The sequence below is a fragment of the Anarrhichthys ocellatus genome, unplaced genomic scaffold (genome assembly GCF_004355925.1).
Source record: "Anarrhichthys ocellatus isolate YVR2014 unplaced genomic scaffold, GSC_Weel_1.0 scaffold101, whole genome shotgun sequence".
NCBI classification, from domain to species: domain Eukaryota; kingdom Metazoa; phylum Chordata; class Actinopteri; order Perciformes; family Anarhichadidae; genus Anarrhichthys; species Anarrhichthys ocellatus.
In genome coordinates this window covers 1058288-1081662 of record NW_022280131.1, presented here as the reverse complement: position 1 = coordinate 1081662, position 23375 = coordinate 1058288, and the positions used below count along the sequence as shown (strand labels likewise).

At 43.7% G+C, this 23375-nt stretch overlaps 2 protein-coding genes across 5 annotated transcripts; one reads left to right on the top strand and one right to left on the bottom strand.

The window, feature by feature from the left end:
- Positions 1-248: 248 nt before the first annotated feature.
- On the bottom strand, positions 249-7496 carry map3k8 (mitogen-activated protein kinase kinase kinase 8). 2 transcript variants are annotated; one of them, XM_031875963.1, is made up of 8 exons: positions 7363-7496; positions 5347-5712; positions 5046-5216; positions 4171-4432; positions 3139-3245; positions 2092-2244; positions 853-1099; positions 249-761 (listed from the first exon to the last, which is right to left on the bottom strand). In XM_031875963.1, the coding sequence occupies exons 2-8, from the start codon at positions 5683-5685 to the stop codon at positions 637-639; spliced, it is 1404 nt and encodes a 467-aa protein (XP_031731823.1). In that variant the 5' UTR covers positions 5686-5712; positions 7363-7496; the 3' UTR covers positions 249-636. The 2 variants fall into 2 exon arrangements, with proteins under 2 accessions (XP_031731823.1, XP_031731822.1); XM_031875962.1 differs by having other exon boundaries at positions 7367-7495.
- Positions 7497-7944: 448 nt separating this feature from the next.
- Positions 7945-21380, top strand: mtpap (mitochondrial poly(A) polymerase). Of its 3 annotated transcripts, none has more exons than XM_031876004.1 (9): positions 7945-8098; positions 8756-8922; positions 9063-9296; positions 9447-9671; positions 10909-11120; positions 12338-12564; positions 15704-15796; positions 15901-15974; positions 18966-21379. In XM_031876004.1, the coding sequence occupies exons 1-9, from the start codon at positions 7945-7947 to the stop codon at positions 19302-19304; spliced, it is 1725 nt and encodes a 574-aa protein (XP_031731864.1). In that variant the 3' UTR covers positions 19305-21379. The 3 variants fall into 3 exon arrangements, with proteins under 3 accessions (XP_031731864.1, XP_031731865.1, XP_031731866.1); XM_031876005.1 differs by having other exon boundaries at positions 7964-8098; positions 8759-8922; XM_031876006.1 differs by lacking the exon at positions 8756-8922 and having other exon boundaries at positions 8014-8098; positions 18966-21380.
- Positions 21381-23375: the final 1995 nt, after the last annotated feature.

Sequence of the window (23375 nt, the reverse complement as noted above, 5' to 3'; positions counted from 1 at the left end):
TTTGTTTTTTGGTAAAAAGCACAGCAGGCCTCATCTCACAGGATGTACAAACACAAATTAGATATCACATGCATCCCACAGAAGTGTCATTTGCATAGTATTGTGTTGCTATTAATATTCCACAGGAATCAACAAGAGGAAGTCCATAAAGAACTACATACACATGTTTGCATAGTGCACACATACTCTAACAGATAACTTGCATATTAAGTGATAAATTAATTATTTGCCAAGACTATTAGACATTGTTTCATGAGAAAAAAACAGCATTTAATTACGGTGTTAACTACCACACTGAAATATATCATGTACTACAACAACGTATGGAGCTCTGTGAAATTATACCAACAGCTGACAGTTAATGCTCAATGATACACATGACATCTCTTCCAACCACTGTCCTGCAATGTTCAGCCCATTTCAGCATCAAGGTTGAGCTAATTCCAGTCTCGACAACTCATCTTGAGCCTTGCAAACAATTGCAGTTTATCAATGTTGGCTGCAGCTGTCCACCTGTCTGAACTATTGATCAGTCCTCCAACAGTAAAGCCATACTTTTAAGAAATGCAAAAAAGTAAATAATCAGCTAGCTTTGACTAGAGTTCAGCCACCTAAATAGTGAGCTGTGGTCCGATGCTAGCCATATTCTGAGGTGGGGGGCCCTGTCACTAGTTTACAGTAACCTGACAATGCCCCCAGGTCAATGTACAAGGAACCCTTCCTCCTCATATGGCCGGAGTCCTCAGAGTACAGAGAAGAATCTGCAGAAAAAAAGACGTACATGTTCAAATGGTGCCAGTTTCTTAACATTAATTACTGGAATCAAATTAACTTCAGCACGTAGGCGCTTACCCTGTGTGGTGTCGTGGTGCTGGCTCTGCTGCCGTAGCATGGTGTGGGTGGCCTCCTCCAGGGCTGAATCAAGGCTCCAACAGCGCGGCTGATCCTCCCTGGGTGGGTTGATGGCCTCGTCCTTTAGCAGCTCGGACGCCGAGCTCCGCAGGGAAGGGTTCCTCTCCAGGGCTCGCTCCAGGAAGGAGCGCATGGCCAGGCTGCAGTCTTCCGCTATGTCCTCCAGAGGTGGGGCCAGTTTGTCGATCTGTAAAATGAGAGATAAGGCAAAATTGGCGTTAGGAAACTGCAGCATCAGAGAAAAAAAAAAGTTACAAATAACCAAAAAACAACAACAAGTAAGCCACATATAACTCCTCCAGCAGCTGTGAATTGTCATTGTGAGCAGTATCTTGTAAAACAGGCTTGGTTGTGGTAAAAAGGAACAAGGCCTGCAGAAGCGACTTTACCACATAACATAACTTTTCCATGACAGCAGTTTCACGAGGAAGTGAGTAAATCAAAAGAGCTGATTAGCATCTCAAAAACAAAAACAGGACTTCTTGAAAGTAAAGAACCCATGTAATGGAAAACCTTTAAAAGAAACAGAAGTAGTAACTGACTAAATGGGCCATAGGTCACACTCTGCAATCAGTCGCGTTAACCCTATTTTATCTCATGTACAAGGTCATGGACAAGTGTGTCACCTTTTCAAATGCTGCTAGATACGAGATACTGTCTATCTCTTGGCATGTATGTGTGATATAATAGCTATGCTACCTGCTCTGAGCAGGTGTGATTCAAAAAAAAAAAAAACAGACGGTCAGATAAAAGCTGAGGTGCAAAACTTGCTTTGAATATTTAGCGGTCGTGGTGAAGCAAAAGTAATAATTGGCCAGAGGGTGGGGTCGTAAAATAGGTTGTCAAAAAATGGCAAGTGCTTTGCTGTATAAAGAAATAGTTCAGTGCTCCTACTCTAGGATAAGTCTTCAAAGAAATACCTCAAATTACAGTCCTTGGTTTTAATAGTGCATGCACAATAAATGGCTGTATCAGCTTTCATGGCGATTTACCCAATAGTTGTTGACATTTCACTCTAAAACGTATTGGTGCAAATTGGTGGCGCTAGAGGATAAAGTCAGGAGGCTCCATCCTCTGGGAACCATGAATGTCAAGTTTTTTCAATCTTGACAAAAGTGAAGGACCAACCGACAAGCACACTGACACTAGCCTGGCTCTTAAAAAATGCACAGTACTTACGATGTAGAGGTAGGATGGGCAGTCAGATCGTGGGTATCTCTGGACCCATGGAGGGCTTCCAGTCTGCATGTGAATGATGGTGGTGCCCAGGCTGTAGATGTCTGTCTTGGTGTTATGACCGTGAGACAGAACCACCTCTGGACTCATATACATCTAAATGAAAGAAGGGTAACATACCATGAATGAGATATAACGGGGCTGCAGAAGACAGGAAAAGGTTCACCCACTTTTATTAGTTTCCCATTTAAATGAATGTACTGGTGCTGAACAACAAAGAGTAAACAACCTCTTGCAGTAAGTTTTTTTTTTCTTTCTGTTTCAACGAACAAGATAACCTTTAGACCCACGCTGTGTGTGTCAAGGTAAGGGCAGTGCAGAAGCGTGTTGGCCTTTGGAGTGTGAAAAGTAAACACACTACCAGAGTTCATCTCTTTCTCTGCTGGAAATTCCAGCCTGCTCTCCCATGTTACTGTGAGCAGCCCAGTGTATTTGCTAGCAGTGTCTCTCTTATTATTACTCCTGGGTGTCTGCCCTGGGACTTTCCACAAGCCACGCCATGAGTGCACCGATATAGACTGACACACAAATAGGTCAAAACATGGGAAAGCGAGGCAAATACACGATGGGAGAAAAAGCACGTGAGACGTCTCTTGGATTAATCCTAGAATTTCCAAAGTGCTGATTACATCTGTACTGAGAACCCCAAGCATAAGCAGACTATTGTTAGCATCAGAGTGCTCTCGCTGCTGTGCAACAACGCTTGCCAATCATTGACTTTCAATCATTTTGGAAAAGACAGAGGCAAGTGCTGACCAGCTTAAAGACTCATTTCTTTAAATCCCTGGGGAGGCGTAGACTGAGTCATTACTTAAGAAGAGTCCTGCCTTTCTAGAAAAAACACACACTCAAGATAGAAACAGGAAAACAAGTTTCTTGGACCAAGCAACTACAAAAAAAAACAGAAGACATGTTGGATTTATGCATTCATTGTGGGTTTACAGTCGTAGCCTGTAAGACTCAGATCACATCTCTGGCTTATTTTCTTACCTCTGTTCCTCTCAGGTCTCTTGGAATGTATATATCCTCTGTCATCTGCACCGTCAGCCCAAAGTCCACCAACACTGCCTTGTCTGACATCAGAACAATGTTGCTGGCTAAAGAAAAAGCAGAAAAAAGAATAGTTACGTCACCGTCTGTTGTGTACAGTGTTTTCAGTGTTTATGCTTTGCTGTGCAGGATGGCATTTGAGGTAATAGTCAGAGGCTCTTCAAACACACTGAACTGGCTTGCACTGTGTTTGCGTTGGTTTCAACTTGGGAAAAAAGACCACTGAGACCTCCCAAGAAGAAGTCAAGCACGGCACAGGCTTTTAGCGAAGGCATTTCAAAGATAATTTGAGGGCAAGCCTTTTGTGAAAAGTCTCATCGGGGCACTTTAAAACCCTCACCAAGGTATAATTACATATTTTGATCGCAGGCAGGAAATACTAACAACCACGATGACATGTCGAGGGGCCAGGACGGACATCGTCGTAAGTCACTTGTCTTTCTGGACCCTGCATTCAACCCTGAGGGAGCACGGGAAGTTGGCTGGAATTCCCAGACGCCAAACTGCCTTTAGGCCATGAGGCAGCTGTGGAGAATGCTTTGATCCCAGCAGCGCCGCTGTGATTCAACCAACGTGAAAGTACCTCACATCGAAACCTCAGTCCAGCCCCACCAACTGCCACCAGCATGTGTTCTTGTAATCCAAGTCATTAGCTACCAGACCTGGCCGCACTTACTGAAAACGTGTTCGTCATACCTACAGAAGAGGAGACTTGTGTAATACTCAAGTCTTAGTGTGTAAGATTGTAAGTGCAGGATCCCTGTGGTTGGTTTGTGGCTGTTTCAACTGATTCACCTCCTCCCTGCTCGCCAATGATTATTCATGAGAACTGCAGCTTCACTTTGACGTAAAGAGGGTGAAAACTGACATTGCATAATTTCCTGGATCATGCGTATTACCTTACTACAATGTCGCACACAGCCATCAACAACACTCAACAAGTGAAAAACATTTTTGTTTTCTATGTCTCACGTTTGATGTCGTGGTGGATTACGTTGTGTGAGTGCAGGTACTCTAGGCCCCGAAGGACCTGCTTGGTCACCCAGATGATCTCAAACTCCCTCATGGGCCCACAGCTGTCCAGCTTCTCCAGGACCGAACCACCCTCCCCGGCCTCCATGAACAGGTGGACGCTCTGGTCCCAGAGCACGGCGCCATAGAGCTCAGCGATGTTCTCATGCCGGAACCGGGCCTGGAACTCCACGTCCGCCACTTTGAAGTGCTCCAAGGGGACCTGTGAGGATAATGAGGGGATGTAAATAAATGCATCATCACAATTCGCAGGAAATCTATTGTCACTCAGATACCAAGCACATAAACTGGTGCCAGTAAGCCTCGTCTGTGTACAATACACTGTGTCAACATAGCATTCTGATGATAACACCGGGCCGGGGAGGAAACTCCTCCTTCCTCAATTGTCAATATTTCCCAGGTAGGAAAGAGTAAACACATTGCTCACCCCCTCATTCAAAGAGTGTAGTATCACATAGTTAAAAAAAAGAACAGAATGTGTTCCATCGATTTTGTTATGGATTTTACTTTGTCACAAACATCCAGAGGAGTCGTGGACATAAGTTCAATTTCCATTCTTGCGTTCATCTTGGCCCATTTTTTAAGTTTGTTAACAAAGAAAAAACCTGGTTCTTCTTTTTATTTGCGTTGTTCCTCTTTCCTTCCAAGGGATCACATACCAAATGTCATGCTGACATTAACATTCATCACACAAACACAGGAGTAGAGTCTCTGTGAACAAACAGTTCTTGGCAGGTGAAATATTTGGCAACGAGGGCATGAGTTTCGAGAAGTCAGCTCAGGCTGGATTCCAGCTGTTGCTCGGCAGGACTCACCAGTTTGCAAGCCATTCTTTTCCTGGTGGCGGTGTCCTGAGCCAAGTAGACTTTCCCAAATGAGCCCTTGGGCACAAGGCCAGAGCCGTGGTTTTTGTAGGTCAACTTCCACGGAAACAGGAGGACGTCCAAGTCGATCTGGTAGCGGCCTTTTTTCACAGCCATGTCCTTCTGCAAAAAAAGTCAGTTAGGAAACTGATCATATGAAAATATAAAGACAGTTAAAGACTAACGTTCATGCGCAAAAACATTCAGTTTTGTTCGCGAGACGCAGTCAAAAGACAAACAAACATCTTCTCACCTTGTTCATCAGGACGCCCATCTCCTCAGGCAGGTGCTGCAGGGCCGCCGCCTGCATGCTGGAGAGCAGGTTGACAAAGGAAAGCAGGTCTGCAACCGCCCCGTACCGAACACCACTAACCCCATCGACGTAGTCCTTCTGTGGACTCCCCGAGCCCACCGAGTCCCCCGCCTCCTCGTTCTCGTCCATCTCCTCCTGGGAGAGATCTTCCTCTTCAAAAGACAAGCCTCTTTCCTCCTCTTGCTCAAGCTGATACAGAGTCTCTGCAGCGTTGATGATGTCTTCTATATTCATGTGAGCCAACAGCAGTTCTACTCCATTGTCATATTTGTAATCCATCTTGGCGCTTGACTTGTGCTGCTTGCCCTAAAATGAAACATCAGGAGGTCAGTTTATGGACATTTTCCTTTTTTCAAAGTTCCGGCTGCACGAGATCCTGTCAGTAAACAGTCGGTGAATAACTTTAAAAAAAAGTTCATCTGGAGCGCAGGATACACAGTGACACTTCACTGAAGCACTGCAGCTTTGAGTCAGCTGGCTGGACATACAGCTGGGAGGGGCATAAAAGATTGTTTTTCAAGCAAATGAGGGGAGTTTCACAGTAAAGCTGGGAAGCCCCTAGGAAAGCTTGGACACTGTTTTACAGCTAAACACCAGCTGCTTTTAATAATAAAGAAACATTTGCAATAAAAAAGTTCATTAAAAGTCGTTGGTCTGTGACTAAACACAAATTAGTCTACTGCATACAAATCATACATCTGCGAAATACTTTTGGTCTTTAGAGACAGCCTACCAAAGCCTATGTTAAAATTTAACAAATAAGCCACTGAATTACCTTTCTATATCACAATTTAAAGGTGCAAATTCAGAATACATGCCTCCACAACAAAAATATGACAGTAATATTTCGGGATGTTGCAGATTAGAGGTAGCCAACACGGTGCCCGCGGGCACCCTGTCGCCCGCAGGGACCACGTGAGTCGCCCGCGAGGCATGTTCTAAAAATAGCACTAGTCACCATGGAGGTCCGTCTAAAATTGTAGTTGCTGTTCTTTTTTTAATCAAAACGCTTGCATTAGTGTAGATTTTAAAATGACAATATTTCTTGTCATAAGAGAGTTGGGTATCCGGAGGCGCACTGCGGACACCCAGGACGAGGCCGCCACACCGCACTAGGTTTTCAGGTTCCGAATTGCGGGCGCTTCCCGTTGGCGCCAGACGCGCGCCGCGAGCGCACCCAGTCGTCAGGTCCGTAAATCCTCGGAACAGGCCGCGGGGCAATCCGATCGAAAAGGCCCAGACTAGAGGTTTGAACGCGGGCGCCCGAAGACGCTCGCGCGCCTCGGAGGGTTGGATCCCCCACTCAGCTATAGACGAGACTTTTTACTAGTTTCTTCGTGGAGAAAAAGGTAGCATTGGAAAAGCTGGTGTCGGTGACAACACACGGGGCTTCCGCGATGACGGGCCGGCATGCAGGCTTCATTGCGCAATGCAAAGGTGACCCAGACTTCGCAAAATTTCTACATTACCACTGGATCATTCACCAGCAGGCACTATGTGCAAAAGTAACCGGCTTTAATCATGAGTTGATACAAAAATACCCGAGATGTGATACCTCTGACTTTCAAATGTTGAAACAGATTAACAGAAATAAAAGTTGCATGTTTAAATATGTATGTGTAGCTATACCATTATTGTTGTGTAAATCATTCTTAATAATTATTGTGAGGAATAATTAACTGACATGTGATCAAACAGTCTCTTCACATATATTATTATTATTAAGGTGATCTGTGCAACTTTGATATTCAGGAAGTTTGTATTAAATAAGTAGCCCTTCGTACTACTCGGTACCCTTGAAGTAGCTCTCAGTTTAAAAAAGGTTGGTGACCCCTGTTGTAGATGTTACAACCAATCTCTAAAAACATTTAGCTGCTATTTTTTTTATTTCAACAGATTATACAGTTTATATTCTTCACATCAGATGATATAGAAAGCAAAAAAAGCACGCCGTACTTGCCGTAATATTTGAGTCAATAGCCAATAGTCAAAACTGCCGTCTATGCATCGTGCGGCTCCAGCGTCCAACACTGACTGACGGAGGGAGGGCGGTCTGACTGTGTTTAGAGGAAAGTAAACAGAGGAAGTGCAGTCGATCGACGCGTAGGTGGCGAACACTTTAATGTCAAGTGCCAGCGCTTTACACCCTTTAGGTTTCGTTTTCCCTTTCTTTTGTTTTCTCAGATGAAAAACAAATTTCACGTGGCACGACTGCTGAAACCCAGGGGATCACCTTCCACAGAACCGTGGGGTGTTTTCCTGTGGGAAGATGTGATTTGTTATTTTTTGTCAAATCGAGTTTTAATAGAAGTCATAATGGAAATATTACATATTACATCGATTAAGTCATTAGCCATAGAATAAAGATGCTATATATGCAGTATCTACCAAGGACACAGTAACAGTGACGTTATAAGCATTCATCGATCCATACCAAGTATCTATGATCTATATACTTTATGTATTTCTCAAGATATATTATTATCGCCAAAATGTCTGATTTGGTACCTCTCAGTCGCCGTAGACAAAACCACGCGCATGCGCCTTTCTGCTTCTTTCGGAGCAGCAATGGCGTCCACCTTAGCGTTGTGCAGGTTACATATGAAAGGAAGGGGCAGCCTGTCGAAGTGCCTACAGAAGGTCGATACATTTCTTCACAGGACTATTGGAACAAATGATGTTGCTGTGAAAGGTAAAGCAGTAGTTAGTTTATCAAGCTGTCAAATAAACAAAGTTAGCCTACTTGTTAGCTCTGTCTCCCGTAGAGTGAGTGTCATTCCAAACTTCGTTTGGCTTTTTTTGTGTTTTAAGCAGCCTTGGCTATGATCCAAAATGCGTAACTTACTTTATAAAAAACGAGAACATAACAACTATTTAGAGTCTCGGGAAAATTCGGCGTTGTTTTGTCCATCAAAGAGGCTTAGTTAAGTAAAGTCTTGAATGTGTAAAGTGATGGCTGTCACTTCAGATACGATTTCATTTTAATAGCTGCTGTTTTGTGGGTGATAACTATGCCCAATTGAAAAGCTGTTTCTAAGAGTTCATAAGACGTGCAATGTGACGTGGAGAACTTGTATATGTAATTTTTGGCATACAGACATTTCCCTAACAGTGCCACATACTATAAAACAGTCCATTTCTGTATGGAGTTTGGCGTCGCGTTCTGGGTCCAATAAAGACACACAAATGGAACTTAATTTAGCAGAGAGTGCTGCAAAGTTTGTCTGAAAACCACAGTATGCTAACTACAAAGGGTTGAACAATGACAATAAACAAAGGTCTTCCTTAAAGAAGAACTGAAAGTTATGTATTAGCCTAATTGTTGAATATTGTGCTTCTTTATTGACAGAAGAAAGGGAAGGATGCAAATCTCTGTATGGTGTTCAGGCGGAGAGACAAGAACAGGCAGAGAGATCTGTTCTTATCAGCTGCCACTCCAGAACTAATGAGAATAATTTCCTCACGTATTTATCAAGACATGGAGACATCAATAAATACTTCTTTTATGAAAGCTATGTAAGTGAATGACCAAGGTTCTCCAGTAAATAAGCATTGTTTTCGAACATGTTTTAACATCTACACATGACACAAACTTCTCTGTCGTGCTATGATCCGATTGGATGGTGAAATTGTGTGTACTTGGTGTTATTTTCTAGGGCATGTATGCTGTGGTGGAATTTGCCAACCGGGAAAGTCTTGTATCATTATTAGAAGAGGCGGCCATAGCCAGCATCAGCCATGAGTCCATGGTGCCTTTTAAATCGAGACTGCTGTCGCTAAGGAACCTCGGCTCAGCGGACGCCCCAAACCAGCAATCAGGCAAACAGTGCCAGCCCCAAACCACCATCCCCATCAATGAGCTCATTCAGAGACTGTCCAGAGAGGAAAGTGTAAGTGTTTCACTCCCTGATTCACAGTTTACTCCTGGATTCAACTTTAGAAACAAACGTATGTGTGAATCGATTTTAATAGATGTCATAAAGGTAATGTGTGCCTCAAGGATTGTGTTAATGGTGGCCGGTCTTCTCATTTCCCCTCAGATAGAACAACAGATAACCTCCCTAACAGATGTCTATCAGCTAACGGAGGAGAACAGCCGGCTACGTTTCCTCGTCTGCTCTCTGCTCAAGGACATCGCTGCTGCTTATTTCCCAGAATGCACCATCAACCCATTTGGCTCATCAGTGAATGGCTTTGGAAAGCTGGGCTGTGACCTGGACATGTTTCTGGATGTGGATGGCATTAGTGGGAGAAATGCAAAGATGGTAATAATGGGAGTTTGGGGTTCGTCCTTTAGAATAAATAAGGTTAACTTGTAATGAACCAAAGCCATCACCTGACGGAGTGATTTCATTAATATTTCCTGACATAATATTTCAGTTTACAAATTACAAAGTTTTTTGCTACTTTACAAATTTAAGGCACCTCTTTCCACATGCAACAGCTGTGCCTTTCCAAAAAAAAGTGAAACGGCTACCAGCTGCTGTGGCCACAGTTAATTGCCGCAATCTGAGTTTTGTGAGTGCTGAGTTCTGTGGAGTGAAACTGAAACGGCTGTGAATGGCAAAGACCAAAAAACCAAACCGACCAACCAAAAAAATTCTACAGACATATGCTGCTGCTTCGCATCAAAGCTTGTCTTTGAAATTCTGTGAAGATTTTACTTTGAAAGTCGACAAACATTATCTCGGTAAAAGCTTTGCATGGATTCAGTTACTCATGCCTGGAATCGCATAGTTATACATTAGCAGAGCTATACGTTTGAAAAGTATCAAGTTTTTATTTTATGAAGAATGTGGTTTCGTATAAGAAATCAAACCATTCAGAATTGTTGTTCTGAGTATTTTCCCTCCTTGTTATTAAGCTCACATACAGTAAAAGAAGAGCGTTTATTAATTTAAAACTGTTTTAAGAAATATTTTGCAAGCATATCCATTAATATATAATTCTGTGGATATATTTCACATGCATTATAATGCAGTAGTTGTATGCAGCAATACGTCTTTATTATTATTTATTTTTTTGCGAACAACTATGACCCCTCTTATGGGCACCCATAAGTGGAGGCTGGTGTAAATGAAAATATATTAAAACCCTGTGGTAGTAACATAAGCTATGTCTTCATAGGGTAAGTTATAATTGTTGACAAACTAATCTCTTCATAAACCACGTTATTGGAAGCCATTTAATACATGTTTGTATGCCGTTTTTAAAGGCTAAATAAGGTTTGTAAACAGGTTTAAATAATGCTGCTTCCTTGCATAATGAAAACTCGTATTGTGAGCCGTGAATGGAGAAACACTTATTTCTGATGGGTGTTACACTGTCAGTGTGTGATTTTTAACAAAAAGTTGCGTTTGTGTTGTACTTTTTCATTCCATGATGGGATCTTTAGGCAGCACAATATAGTGCATGAATAGTGCAATGGATATGTGGAAACCTAAATAACATGTTAAATGTGGTGATGTAGGTACTAACTATCTCCAAACTCTCTGTGTGCAGCCAAAATCAGGTTTGTGGCTGGAGTACCAAATGAAGAGGGCCAGCTCGGAGCGGGCCGTCACCCAGAGCCTCCTGTCCGTCATCGGGGACTGCGTGGACCAGTTTGGTCCTGGTTGCGTCGGGGTGCAGAAGATTCTCAACGCACGATGCCCCCTGGTCCGTTTCGCCCACCAGCCCTCTGGTTTTCAGTGTGACCTCACAGCCAACAATAGGTATTCAGTCTGTGCACATATATTGTAGGACGATTGCCAGTTATTTTCCATACATAAAAACTGTGTGAAACTTATATATTTGTTTTGTCATGGCCCTGGTGTTGCAGTGGTTTAAAAAAAAAGAAGGGTCAGTTTCACAAAATCGAAGGGTCATGTCTCGAAATTGAGTTGGTCATGGGCCTCTTGCTTCACAGAAACTGATAGTTTTATGTCATCCTGAATATCGTTTTAGCCACACTGGCGTTTCAAAAGCCCCTAACTTGACTTTGGCAGGAAGTGCATCTCTGCCACAGTGAAACTGAACAGGAGGGCCAAAAGAGGGGGCTTGTTTGTGTTTCACCTCTTCCCTCCTAAACATGTAACACACTGTGGTCTCTGCCGATGGTAACACAAAAACACGCACACACCTGCTAACGTACAGAAAACCACTCTGCAGTTTCTAAGGAAATGGAGTTGAACCGCCGGCTGTGGGTGGATGTGAGGGGGACTTTTCTCAAACTGTGCTCTGAGATCTTTGAAGTGCAGCACTTTCCTCCCTGAGGGGGGTGTGTGTGTGTGCCTGTGTGTTTAAGAGAACTAACAGCATTGCGACTGAGGCAGTCACTGTGACAAGCTGAAGGCTGCTCTCTAGTGGTGGCTGTGTTAGGATTTTAGTTTCACTGACCCTTCACATTCAACATAGAACAGTATTCTGTTTTCGGAACTCAAGAGGCTGTGATGTATTGGGATCAAAAACAGATGTTGAAATTATGCTAAATATGTGCACAAATGCAGACACTTGAGGGCATGAAGTAAACTAAAAGGCTGAGACTGACATCAAGAGGTTTATACTGAGGCTTTCTGAGAAATATCTACTGTACAAAACAATACTCTGGTGCCTACACTCTTGGTAAAGAGCATTGAAAATAGGATCCTCTTACATGATAACATATTTAACACAAACAATTAACATAACAAGGATAGATGTGCTAAAACACGCAATAATCTGAAGGTAGCAGCATGTCCTATTTGGTAGGATTTCTATGCAGTTATTAATTGTAAGTCATTTTGGATAATTGAGCAAGCTAACAATGCAAACATGTTTCAATATTCACCCAGTGAAGTGTACTACTTGCTGTTGTATTGGAAGTCTCCACTCTCCTATATTGAGATGAAGAGCCACAACAAAGCCCAACATGCAGCTTGACAGGAGTATTGATTCTGTACGTTCTCCACAGGGTGGCGATGAAGAGCACCGAGCTGCTCTACCTGTACGGAGAGCTGGACCCGCGCGTGCGTCATCTGGTGTTCACCGTGCGCTGTTGGGCCCGAGCTCACGGCATCACCAGCAGCATTCCCGGGGCCTGGATCACTAACTTCTCCCTCACCGTCATGGTGCTGTTCTTCCTGCAGAGGAGGAGCCCTCCCATCATCCCCACGCTGGACCACCTCAGGGACCTTGCAGGTACCAACCAGCACCGCCTCTCACTCAGTAGATATTACGTCACTTTAATTCAACCTCGAGTTTCATTTGTAATTTTTGAGGATCAAGCTTTTTGTTTGGCTTTTTCTAGACACAAATGTAAAGAACATTAGAAAAATGTACCCAAAAGAGAAGAAACTGCTGTGTTCTGCAATGGACACAATACGCAATATTCACCTTATCAACTATAGAAGTCTATACATTAGAAAGCATGTCAAGAAAAAATTCTGTTCTATATTAAGTAATTCCAAAGAGTCATCAGTCACAATCAATAACTCAGTAAAATACTTTAGAGTTAATAAGGAAGACATGTGTAAAAGTGAACTAATTCAAAGTCACACAGCGGGGAGGAGATGAGTTTGATAAAAGGATTTCTTGGGGTTAAATACATTTTATATAAGAGTTTGAATTTATTAGGACTGCGTCATGATTATTTTCATTCATTGATTGATTAATCTGATAATAATTGTCAAAAAATGGCTGAGTACAATTTCCCAAAAGCTCTTTTGTCTATCCAAACAGCCTAAACCCTCTAAATATTGTTAACCTTGAGAACAGACAAAGAACAATCTTTAAACTTAAGAAGCTTGGTGAGAGAATGTTTGCCTTATGCTGCCAGCCATCAACAGATCATTGCCACTGTCTAATTTTGCTGAGAATAAATAGGCGACACACACCAGCTCTCTAGATCAGGGGTTCTTAACCTTTATGACCTAACCGCCTAAAATGACATACCCAAATTAAAATGGCTGTAGCTTCTGAACCACTCTGACTATATGCATCAAAATTGTCAGAAAACCTGTAGGTCATACAGAAACAGAGCAGTGGGCCTTTGGAGTCAGTAAAAATTGAAGATTTTTGTCCGCATAAAATAAAAAAGTATCTTTCAGTATAAATAACGGCCTGTGGCTGTATCTGTACAGGTAAATGACAGTATAGGGCTGTAACTACACTATCAGTGAACAACTGCCTCAAATTTGAAGATTGGACAAAGTATGACCATTCTACAGTGTTTCTTCCATGAAGAGATCCAGGCGGAGCTCTAAAAGGATATTTGGAGACCCAAATGGACACATGGTAACCAAATGATATTCTGACACACTAAAGGTGTTTCTCCCTTTTATATTTTGAGATTTAATTATTTTCCTTTTATTTTTAGCCTTTGCAAATTGCAAAACAGATGTATATATGGTCGAAGACGTGGTGTGTGAGTAGCGGACTTGCTGTACGTAATGGCTGCGACCGAGCGCACGATCGAGTATGCGGGTAGCTCAGTTATGCAAGGTTATACGTTGGTTGACGGCTTATAGAAGAGGAAGATAAGGTTTGTACTTTAAGTACTAGCGTTTTCTGAAGCCACTAGCTCCATGGTAACATCCGCTAGCACATTGTTGGGTCTGTAATGTGTCTTTTTCCGTCGAAATGCTGCAAGATCCGACTTGAGGCGGTTATGGCGACTTTGGACAGTGTGTGTTTGGGCTCCTTTTGTGAAAAATCCATAAGAAATGAAGGAAAATTGATGATTTCTTTGCAAAGATGAGGATTTGGGGCATGCTGGGATACCAAACACGGCCATGTTTTGTGACGTAGTTTGCGCAAGCAAGCCGTAAGGAACGGAAGGGGAGGGGATCGAGGACGCCGGTGTCCTCGCGGAGTTGAACAGGCAAAACCCTTGTCAAATAAATGAGATGATACAATGTGATGATCACAAAGACATTTATTTATCATGTGTATGTAAACCTGCATACACAACAAGAAGCCCAACAGGCTTTCCCACAAGCATTGGATGTTTCGTCGCTAGGTGTCACTTTATTTTTGAAGGCTTCAGTGCTTCGTTTGATAGCCTAGCCCACATTCCACACACTGAGCCCTCGGCTCTGCCTCATTGCCTCCGTTCACAAAGCCGTACTTAAGAAAGTCAGGATTGAACTTGTACATGTAGACTTTTGGGGGGGTATGGCACGACTATCGTCTTCATTTTTTCTTTTTAAAAACTTATCCATAACTTTCGCTACAGGCTAGCGGCTAGCTGAGTGTCTTCTTCTGCTTATTGGAGCTTGTTAAACAACTGACTGACGCATTACCGCCACCAGGTGGTGGGAAGCTATATTGTAACTGAGCGTCTCATGGACAACAGTAATATCTCTGGTGTCTTCAATTGATAACCTATGCGGTCCCGCGGCCCTCGCAGCCCACGGGTGCAAAACTGAAAGTTTTTTGTGGCCCTTTTTTTGTGGCCCTTTTTTTGTGGCCCGCGGCCCCATGGTTAAGAATCACTGCTCTAGATGGCTGTTTGTTTTCTTCCGGCGGCGTGACGAATCAGGGAAGCACACGTCGTGATGGCTAAGACCCAATCAAGTAGCGAACGCAGGTGTCTACGTCATCATTTTTCAAAGGTCTACGTTTCCGCCCGTCCACACGAAGAGGCAACCCTGGGATTTCCAAACTAACACGGCGTCGGTAGTGTTTCTAAACCCGTTAGTTTTTGGGGGCTTAAAACTCCGGAGTAATGTGGACGCTTGGCGTAAGCGTAGCAAAAGATATGCCTTTTAAAATGGAAACGTAGTGTGGATGTATCCTAATTCCACTGCAGTTCCTCCATTTCTCCCCCACTCTGTCACCTTGGCTGCCTGATAATTGCCTTCCAAAAGCAATCTACCGCCCCACCCCCCAACCTCCACCTGTCTCCCCCGCCTCTTTGGCCCCGTTCAGCGCAGACTCTATCACAGAAAGTGCTTACGGGACAATAACAGGCCCATCGCTCTGGGAAGGTCGATGACCCCGCCTCCTCCAGACATGCAGGCAGCTATTTAAACAGTGGCGTAGCACGCAGACACACACCACCACCACCACCACCACCAGCCTCATCACGACGAAGGAGACTGGTAACAAGGGCATTGCTTGAGAAGCAAACCAGCCAAGCAAGGACATGATTCCAGGGCCCTCTTTTTTTCCTTTTCTTTGACCACCTTCATGCACCTGCTCTCTCTCTTCTTGCCCTCGTGTATTTCTGTCTCCTCTCCGTGAACGCACCCACACCATCCATCTGTGTCTTGTTTATGGCCATCATAGGCGTGTAGCGGCAGTCATTTACCTTGTATTTCCGCTCCCATCCCACAAGGTCCCGGGGACAAGAGCGTGATTGAGGGGAACGACTGCACGTTCATCAGCGACTTCAGCAAGATCCAGCTCCTGAGCAACACGGAAAGCCTGGGTGAGCACGAGAGCGTAGAAACGAGGCCGTAGGGCTGCAGTTCAGTTTGACCGATACCGGCCTTTCTGTTAGCCGCTAACTTGACTTTTTTTGTTTTGTCCTAGAGAAACTGCTGTGTGAATTCTTTGAGTTCTACTCCACCTTTGCATTCAACAGGATGTCCATAAGTATCCGAAAGGTATGTGTGTTTATTCACATATTAAGTCCCATGTAACCCAAGAATGTGCCCTATCATGACAATTTACATTTTCTTTAGATTCTTTAGCTTATCCTATAGCCGCTTTTTCATAATGATAATTTAAAATCAATGTGGAATGGTGTCAATAGTGTCCTTTTCAGCAGGCAGCTTTTTTCAGTGGAGAAAAGTGTAAAACTACCAGCTCAGGACCAACCATCAAACGACATAGTTAGAAACTAGCTGATGAACGTAGCGCAGCATTAAGCAGCTAAAGGGATGGATATTTTTCTCAGCAGTTGGTAGAGACCAAAACGGAGCTAGGGACTCCAAATGAATGATACTATTCATCTGTAAATGCTGGATGTGTAAATAAGCAACCGTCTGCCAAATCAACTTAAAGGGTGATGATAAGTCAACATTGTGTTCAGTTAGTAGTTGATGCCCACATTTAAGCCCCCTTTAAGACATTTTTTATTTTATTTAATTCATTCAACCAGGCGTGTTATTAAGAACAAATTCTTATTTACAATGGTGGCCTGGCAAAAAGCGTCTTGAAGGAAAGCGATAGGGGCTTAAAGAAGTCAAATCAAAAGTTTAAAAGACAAAAGCACATCCAAACATTTTTAACTCGCCCATTACCGGCATGCTGTCACAACAAGTATTACACGAAGTGATCTAGACTCGCACAGTGCTTATTTTTACATTCAATGTTACATGTCTGTCTCATGTCTGAATGAATGCCCAAGATACTTTTGCATAACAGAAATCTAGAGAAATCTTAAACATCTTGCTAGGTCAGAACTTGTATCATTTCTGTAATACTCAGTACAAGTCTGAATTGGATGCTGTCAGATTAACACAAAGGCTACAGCAGCACATGATCAGATGGGTAAATATGCTTGGAGAGAAACTAAACGCACGTCATGTTCACTTTATTAAGTGAACTGTGGTAAACGTATCTCATAATCATTATCTCTTATGCAGAGGAGTAATGTTGTATCGAACTTATTGCTCATATGCTGCTACTCTGGACTTTTTGTTAGCAAAGGTCTTAACCATTGAGGAACCGATCGGCAGGGTATTGCCTGTTAAAGAATGAATGACTCTCTGCGCCAAATGTGCCAAAACCCCCATATTTTCATTCATGCACATTTCCTTTCGTACAACAGGTGCCAAATATCACGCAAGCACTGTGGCTCATTCCTCTGATGTCTGAGTGAGGCTGTAAGGAACATTAATGTAAAAGTCACCGATGTCTGAATGACAAGAAGGCGTCACTGTTAACAGTGTGCTTGCTCCATGTCTGAAAAGGGATTTCGTCTCTTTCTTGTGGACTTTGCAGCTGGGCACGAGCCGCCGCTGCTGTTGTGACTGAAACAGTTTCATGCCATTGTGAAATGATGTCAATGTTACTGTATTTGTCCATGGACCTTTCTTTAAGATAACAAATTCAAGGGATCCTGTTTGCGTATGTTATGTGTTCATACAAAAAAAGTTAACATTTGCCATAAACTGTATTTACTCTCAAACACCTTTTTAATGGTAACCGCCTCAAAAATTCAGTACCAGTCAGTCTCTACTCACAAACTGGTCCATAAAACCTTAATTTTACTTGAAAATCAAACTGTTGCATCACTGAGAAATCATAGTGTGAATAAAAATGTATTCAGAAAGAACTTCAGCACTCAAGGGAGCCCCCAGTTCAACCTCCTTTCAACATTTCCTCCCGGCCCCAGAACGGAGCTCCAGCAGAGAAATCTGTTGGTAATAAAGGCAGTGTTTGGTGGATGCCCCACACACGCACACACACGCACACAGATGACAGCTGTCCTTGTCATATGTGATTGATGGCAGCCCCACAGGGCCCGGCGCCCTTGAGCTGCGATCCCAATTAGGAGCTTCATCAGGCTGAGTGTAAACAAACGCATATTTATTCCATTTAGACCCAGTATGTTGTTGCCTGCGTAATACTTAACTGAAAGAGCGTCCACAGTGGAACTTTGGAGCTTTTATAAATGAAATGGAGAGGAAAGATCATGCCAAAACGGTTGGAATTTGTCATACTGTGTCTGAAAGGTAATACCAGGGCTATTTTTTCCTCTCTAGTCTGTACAGGATTGTTAATTAACATACCTTTTTCAAAATATGTGATATTAAATAATATCCTATTTATCACCGATTACTTTTGCCCCTAGACAATTAAGTTGATAAAGTAGGTGTTTGTCCTTTGGTGGCACATTACATGAGATGCAGGGGCTTTGCTTGTGCTTGGAGTTTAATGAATTGATGTCTCTGGGAAAGAGAGACCCTGCAGCTTAATATATGAGACTAATATCAAGTATGACACGGCAGAGGAAGCCTGCAGGTAGACTCTGGCCGTGACCCGTACCTATAGGCTTTCACCAGTGGTGCAACAGCCATAAATCTGCTTTACGTTGCTACAATTCTCCGGTTTGCTCCCCTCCTCTGACTGATGGCTTTATGTTGCTATCTTCTGTCCCTTCCACCTCCCCACCACAGCTCCATCCCTTTATCCTTCCAGCCCCTGTACTGTCAGGCTGGATACGGCATGCAACCTCCACAGAAGGTTCTTGACTTCTCTCTGACACACACATTGATGGTTGATCTGATTGCCATGACTGCTTGACAGCGGTACAGATCATATACGCTCCCGTTGCGAATGCATTCAGTGTGCATAGCAGGTTTCCATAGCAGTCTTGCTCATTCCTGGCATTTTTTAGTTCCCCTTTCTGAATTGTTCTGTTTTTCACAACTCAAGTCAAAATGTCTTCCAGAGCCATGTCCACGTGTTTGCCTCTCCCATCTGCTTGCCTGCTGAGAGGTTTTCCAGTCAGCTATAAGTTCCCCCAGATACAAAAAACCATGACCAACAAGATAGATGGACCGTAACATACAGTCCATACAGGACTGAGCTCATGGCTGCTGCTTACGAATGTGTTTTCATCGACTGTCCCATTCTCCTCTCTCCAGGGCAAAGAGCAGAACAAGCCAGAGGTAGCCCCGCTGCACATCCAGAACCCGTTCGAAACGTCCCTGAACATCAGCAAGAACGTCAATGCCACTCAGCTAGACCGCTTTGTGGCGTTGTGCCAGGAGAGCTCCTGGCTGCTCCAGCAGAGTGACACCAACACGGCCAGAGGTGGTAATGCGGAAAAGGCTCCCACACCTTGGGGACTCGCTACCCTGCTCATGCCCTCGCAAGTTGCGGGGATCAAAGGTCGCAAGAAAAGGAGACGGGAGCCGGCCAGTGAGAGGATCAAGAGCTTGCTGGAATCCTTGAAGAATACCAATCAGCATAAGAAAAGCTAAGACAGCAGCTCCATCCTCTTACTGGCACTTTAACTCATGCATTGGTGGACACCTCCTGGTGTTATGGTGGTGCCTCACTGAGGAGGCGAGGAGCAGCTTCTGCAGTTAAATTCATCTGCTGGACTGTAGTTCCAAACATGGACACTGGGGGGTGTTACTGAGGCCTGAGTGTGCATATGTTTGGGACCTGGAGTAAGGGAGTGATTGCTGTGTACTTTACTGTAGACTTGCCTACTCTGTTGTAATTAAAGCCACTCCTAAAGAGTCCTTCCAGTGGCTCTTTAAGAGCTAAGACTGCAGATTCACATGTTAATTGGATTCAAAATATGTTGTGCATGGATGTTATGATTTATACTGATCACTAACATTTGTTTACACCTCAAACTAAATCACTGTGGGTATATTTATTTTTATTAATTTTAAAATACAGATGGAATAATAAAGCTTTTATTGCAAACTGAAAACACTGGGTTTGTTTGTCATGGCCCTCCAGAACTGACAAAATGCAGTAAAAGGGCATCAGAAATATAACTGAACGCATCAATACTGTTAGTTAAAAGGAGTGGAGAAAGAGCAATTGAACTTCTTTTCCCTCTAGTTAGTTGAAAGAGAAAAGCTTTTATTGTTACTGGTGTGTAACATCATGGAGCAAGTAGAGGACTGCTCTGTAAGTTAGCTAACCTAAAAACACTGGTAGCTAAGCACACTGAGCACCAGCCCTTTCACCTATAGCTACTTAGCTGAAGCTAACTTGTGATTGGGTTATTAAAATAACCCGCACTGGTTGGTAAAGTTTTACAATTAAGTTGGCTTCAGCTAGATACATTAGCTAGTTGAAAAGGCTGGTTCTCAGAGGGTTAAGCTAACTCAGCTAGCCACATAGTCTGATGCTCTTTGTTTTTGCACTGCATTTAAACTATTTTGTATTGTTAATGTACTTACTATTTATTTTTGACTCTTCTGATGACACTTTACTGCCTTTTATCTGTTACAAAGAACACTCTAACATCCTCCTCTCAAGTGTTACATCTGGATTTCAATTTTTAGGAGCAAATGATCTAAAACGGTGACATAATGGTGCTAGCGTGGTTAAAATTTATATGGAAGCAGACAGCCCATTAACTTGGTCACCCATTTCACTGGAACCAAAGTCAGCCAGCTTTGTGGCAAAGTCTGTTGAATCGATTGACCTCTCTGACAACCCACTGATTGATATGTCGTGTTAAATATGTGAAAAGAGACTCTTGATTCAGTTTCCAGCTTAGAATCACATTGCTTGAAATGTGGCTGAACCAAAAGGCCAGTCACATACTTCATTTTTTGAAACTTTTTTTTCCCAAAGTTACATAAGCCGAGTGTATGTATGGGCCTGTGAAATTGTGGAAAGAGAGGAGACCTTAGGGGTGCATGTGTTAAGAGTGCATCTACAGGTTCACATCCTATGAGTGTGCCTGTGTGTGTTTGTATATGAGTGTTTCAGGCCCATGGGACAGTGTTTGAGGAGCAGGGAGTGTGCAGCCCACAGCTGTTTTTCCGCTCATTTCTGTGGTAGGTCGGGGGGGTGAGAGGATAGACTTTTAACTACCTCCCCTCCTACCGCCCGTCCACCTTTTGCCACGGGGGGCACCACACGGATGGGAGGAAAAGAGCGAGGCAGAAGAAAGCCCATCGCCGCTTCGCAACCCCCTGGTTTTGAACTTCACTCGCTGTCCCTGCCTCCTCTGTTCTATCTTACTCTTTTTCTTTTTTTCCTTCGTCAAATTCAACGTGCCTCTCTTTCTAGCTCAGTCATCTCTTTCCTCTCAGAGTGGCAGCACTCTTTGAGGTTTGCGGAGTTTGTTTATTTCCATGAGTGATTAAATTCTGAGTGACGGATCTGCTCTGGTGGAGCAGCAGAGTGGTTAAGAGAGGTGGCGGCTGGAGATGCATCGGGTGGGGAAATCAACACCTCAGGAGGGTTCGATGAAAAGGGATTGCTGGGTGTTTTAGGGTTCATTTGAAGGACCCAGATGTCACCGCCTTAGATCTTCTGATTTGTATTTGGTGGTTTAAAATGTGCTGTACTGTTTGTTTTTTTTAAATAATTTACAGACCCCTCTTTAATGGCACACTCCATTTATTGAACAGTTTATGGGGTAATTACAGGGATAGATAGAAACTGTGGCCACTTGCCAAAAGGTTGCCACAGTTCAATGTCAAGGTTAATCATATTTCTTTTCTAAGTCATTTTAACCATTGCAGGAGCAAGGTTTTATATGACCGACTTCCGGTGATGGAGCACATAAGTCTGCAAAGGGACCAAGGTTGTGTTTGGCTAACCTGCCCAGTAGTGACCTTCCTCAGAGGTGTTTGCAGGCGACACACCGTGGGCTCTGATTTATTAGGAAAACTCGCGAAAAGTCCAAGATGGATTGGCCCCCTCTCAGGAAGTCCAGAGGTTCAGCAGGGTGATGGCCAGAGTTTATGTTGCTGCCTTTTTTTTGGTTCCTAATGCGCCTTAACAGCCTGAAAGAATGTAAAGAGGTGGCCCGAGGGTTTGAAAAACATGGGAGGGATTTGAGGAAACATGGTGCGGGAGGAAAAGTAGGAAAAGCAAGAAATGAAAAAGATCTTGGCACCTATTCGAGGTTGAATGCCCCCTAAAAATGTAGCTGAGTGCTGCGAGCATTTGAGAAAAAACAGGGATTTGCTTCTGGAGAACATGTTTGATGTGAAGGCCTTATCAGTTGGAACACTTTCAGAACTAATTTTATCAAGCCATCCGATCACCACGCCACTCCATCCACTTACCTCCGCCGACTCCACAAAGACCTGTGAGCAGCGCGGAGAGCGTAATCTCCAAAGCACTTCCTCGGGCAGTTCCATGAATTGTCCCCACAACATTGTGAGAGGTCATTACGCTGGTTTCCGTGGTTGAGGGACAAGCGCCGTGGCGGCCCCTGGGGGACCCGATCTCCCGCTTTCTCCGAAGTTTCCCCACTTGTCACCAGCACGTTTGGCTGTGAAAGGGACACGGTGAAAGTGAGCGGGCCGAGGTGCACGAGGTCATCACTGTGTGCATCTCTGGCTGCGGAGCTACAACTGCGTAACTGCAGAGGTGTGTACTGGCTGAAGAATGTGCTTATTGAAAACTATATTCAAGTGGCTCCAGTCACTGGCAGCCTGTATCTCCATGTCCCCTCTACAATGAAAACATGAGGCAAACAATTGGCGACCAACTTGATGCCTGGGACTTACTGTATCCACCAACAGCACCATTGTCTCAGTGTAGGACGCATGGCTTGCTTCATTGGAGCCTGGCACAGAGTCACTGGCGGCCAAAGCCTCCGAGTGTCGGCGACCGCGGTGGTTTGAGCATTCTTCCTTTTACTAGATGGTAGAGAGGCTACAACCATTCAACACTGGCCAGATCAGGCCCCCGTTGAGACAGTGACCGCATGCTGTGATGGAAGACCAACTGTCACATGGGTACACCACACACATGGCCGTCGTACCACTGCGAACAGGACATGGGCGGGTGTCCGTGGAACACTGCTCCACCAAGCTCTCCTGGGTGCGTTTACACCGCGATTGGAGAATGCATGTGTGATGTCGCATTCTTACATGTGACTCCATGTCCCCAGAGCTCAGGCTGACGCGCTTACAGCATCACACTCGCTTTGTTGTTTTGTCAAAACTGCCGCGGTTCCATGAAGAGACTGAAAATGGTTTGATGTACGGTATTTCGATGTAGGAGTTGAGAGTTTCATTCCTCCTTCGATTAAACTTGATCAGGGTGATGCTTTTATTTACAGGACTGTAATTTCCTAAAAGAAATGTCCTGGAAATAACTAAGTAATTTGGTACTCACTACAGGAAAACAGGGATACTTTATGTTAAACTGTGTACTTTGCTGTAGACATATACCTGCTACAGACCAACTAAAAAAGGCCTGACATATACTCTAACAATTATTTAAAAGTTATGTATATGTTTCGGCACAGCGACATTTTTCAGGCTCTTCCTGATGTACTGAAATTTAGCCATTGAATGAATCTACCATCAGTGATGACAATGTGCAAGAGCTAATAT

Bases quoted from the DNA above. Each gene is read 5' to 3' on its own strand.
- map3k8 (XM_031875963.1), bottom strand. From the start codon at position 5,685: ATGGATTACAAATATGACAATGGAGTAGAACTGCTGTTGGCTCACATG. The intron at 4,433-5,045 runs GTGAGTCCTGCC...TTATCCTCACAG, and splicing joins AAAGAATGGCTTGCAAACTG to GTCCCCTTGGAGCACTTCAA. The intron at 762-852 runs GTAAGCGCCTAC...TTTTTTCTGCAG, and splicing joins GCACCACGACACCACACAGG to ATTCTTCTCTGTACTCTGAG.
- mtpap (XM_031876004.1), top strand. From the start codon at position 7,945: ATGCGCCTTTCTGCTTCTTTCGGAGCAGCAATGGCGTCCACCTTAGCG. The intron at 9,297-9,446 runs GTAAGTGTTTCA...ATTTCCCCTCAG, and splicing joins GACTGTCCAGAGAGGAAAGT to ATAGAACAACAGATAACCTC. The intron at 12,565-15,703 runs GTACCAACCAGC...CCATCCCACAAG, and splicing joins CCACCTCAGGGACCTTGCAG to GTCCCGGGGACAAGAGCGTG.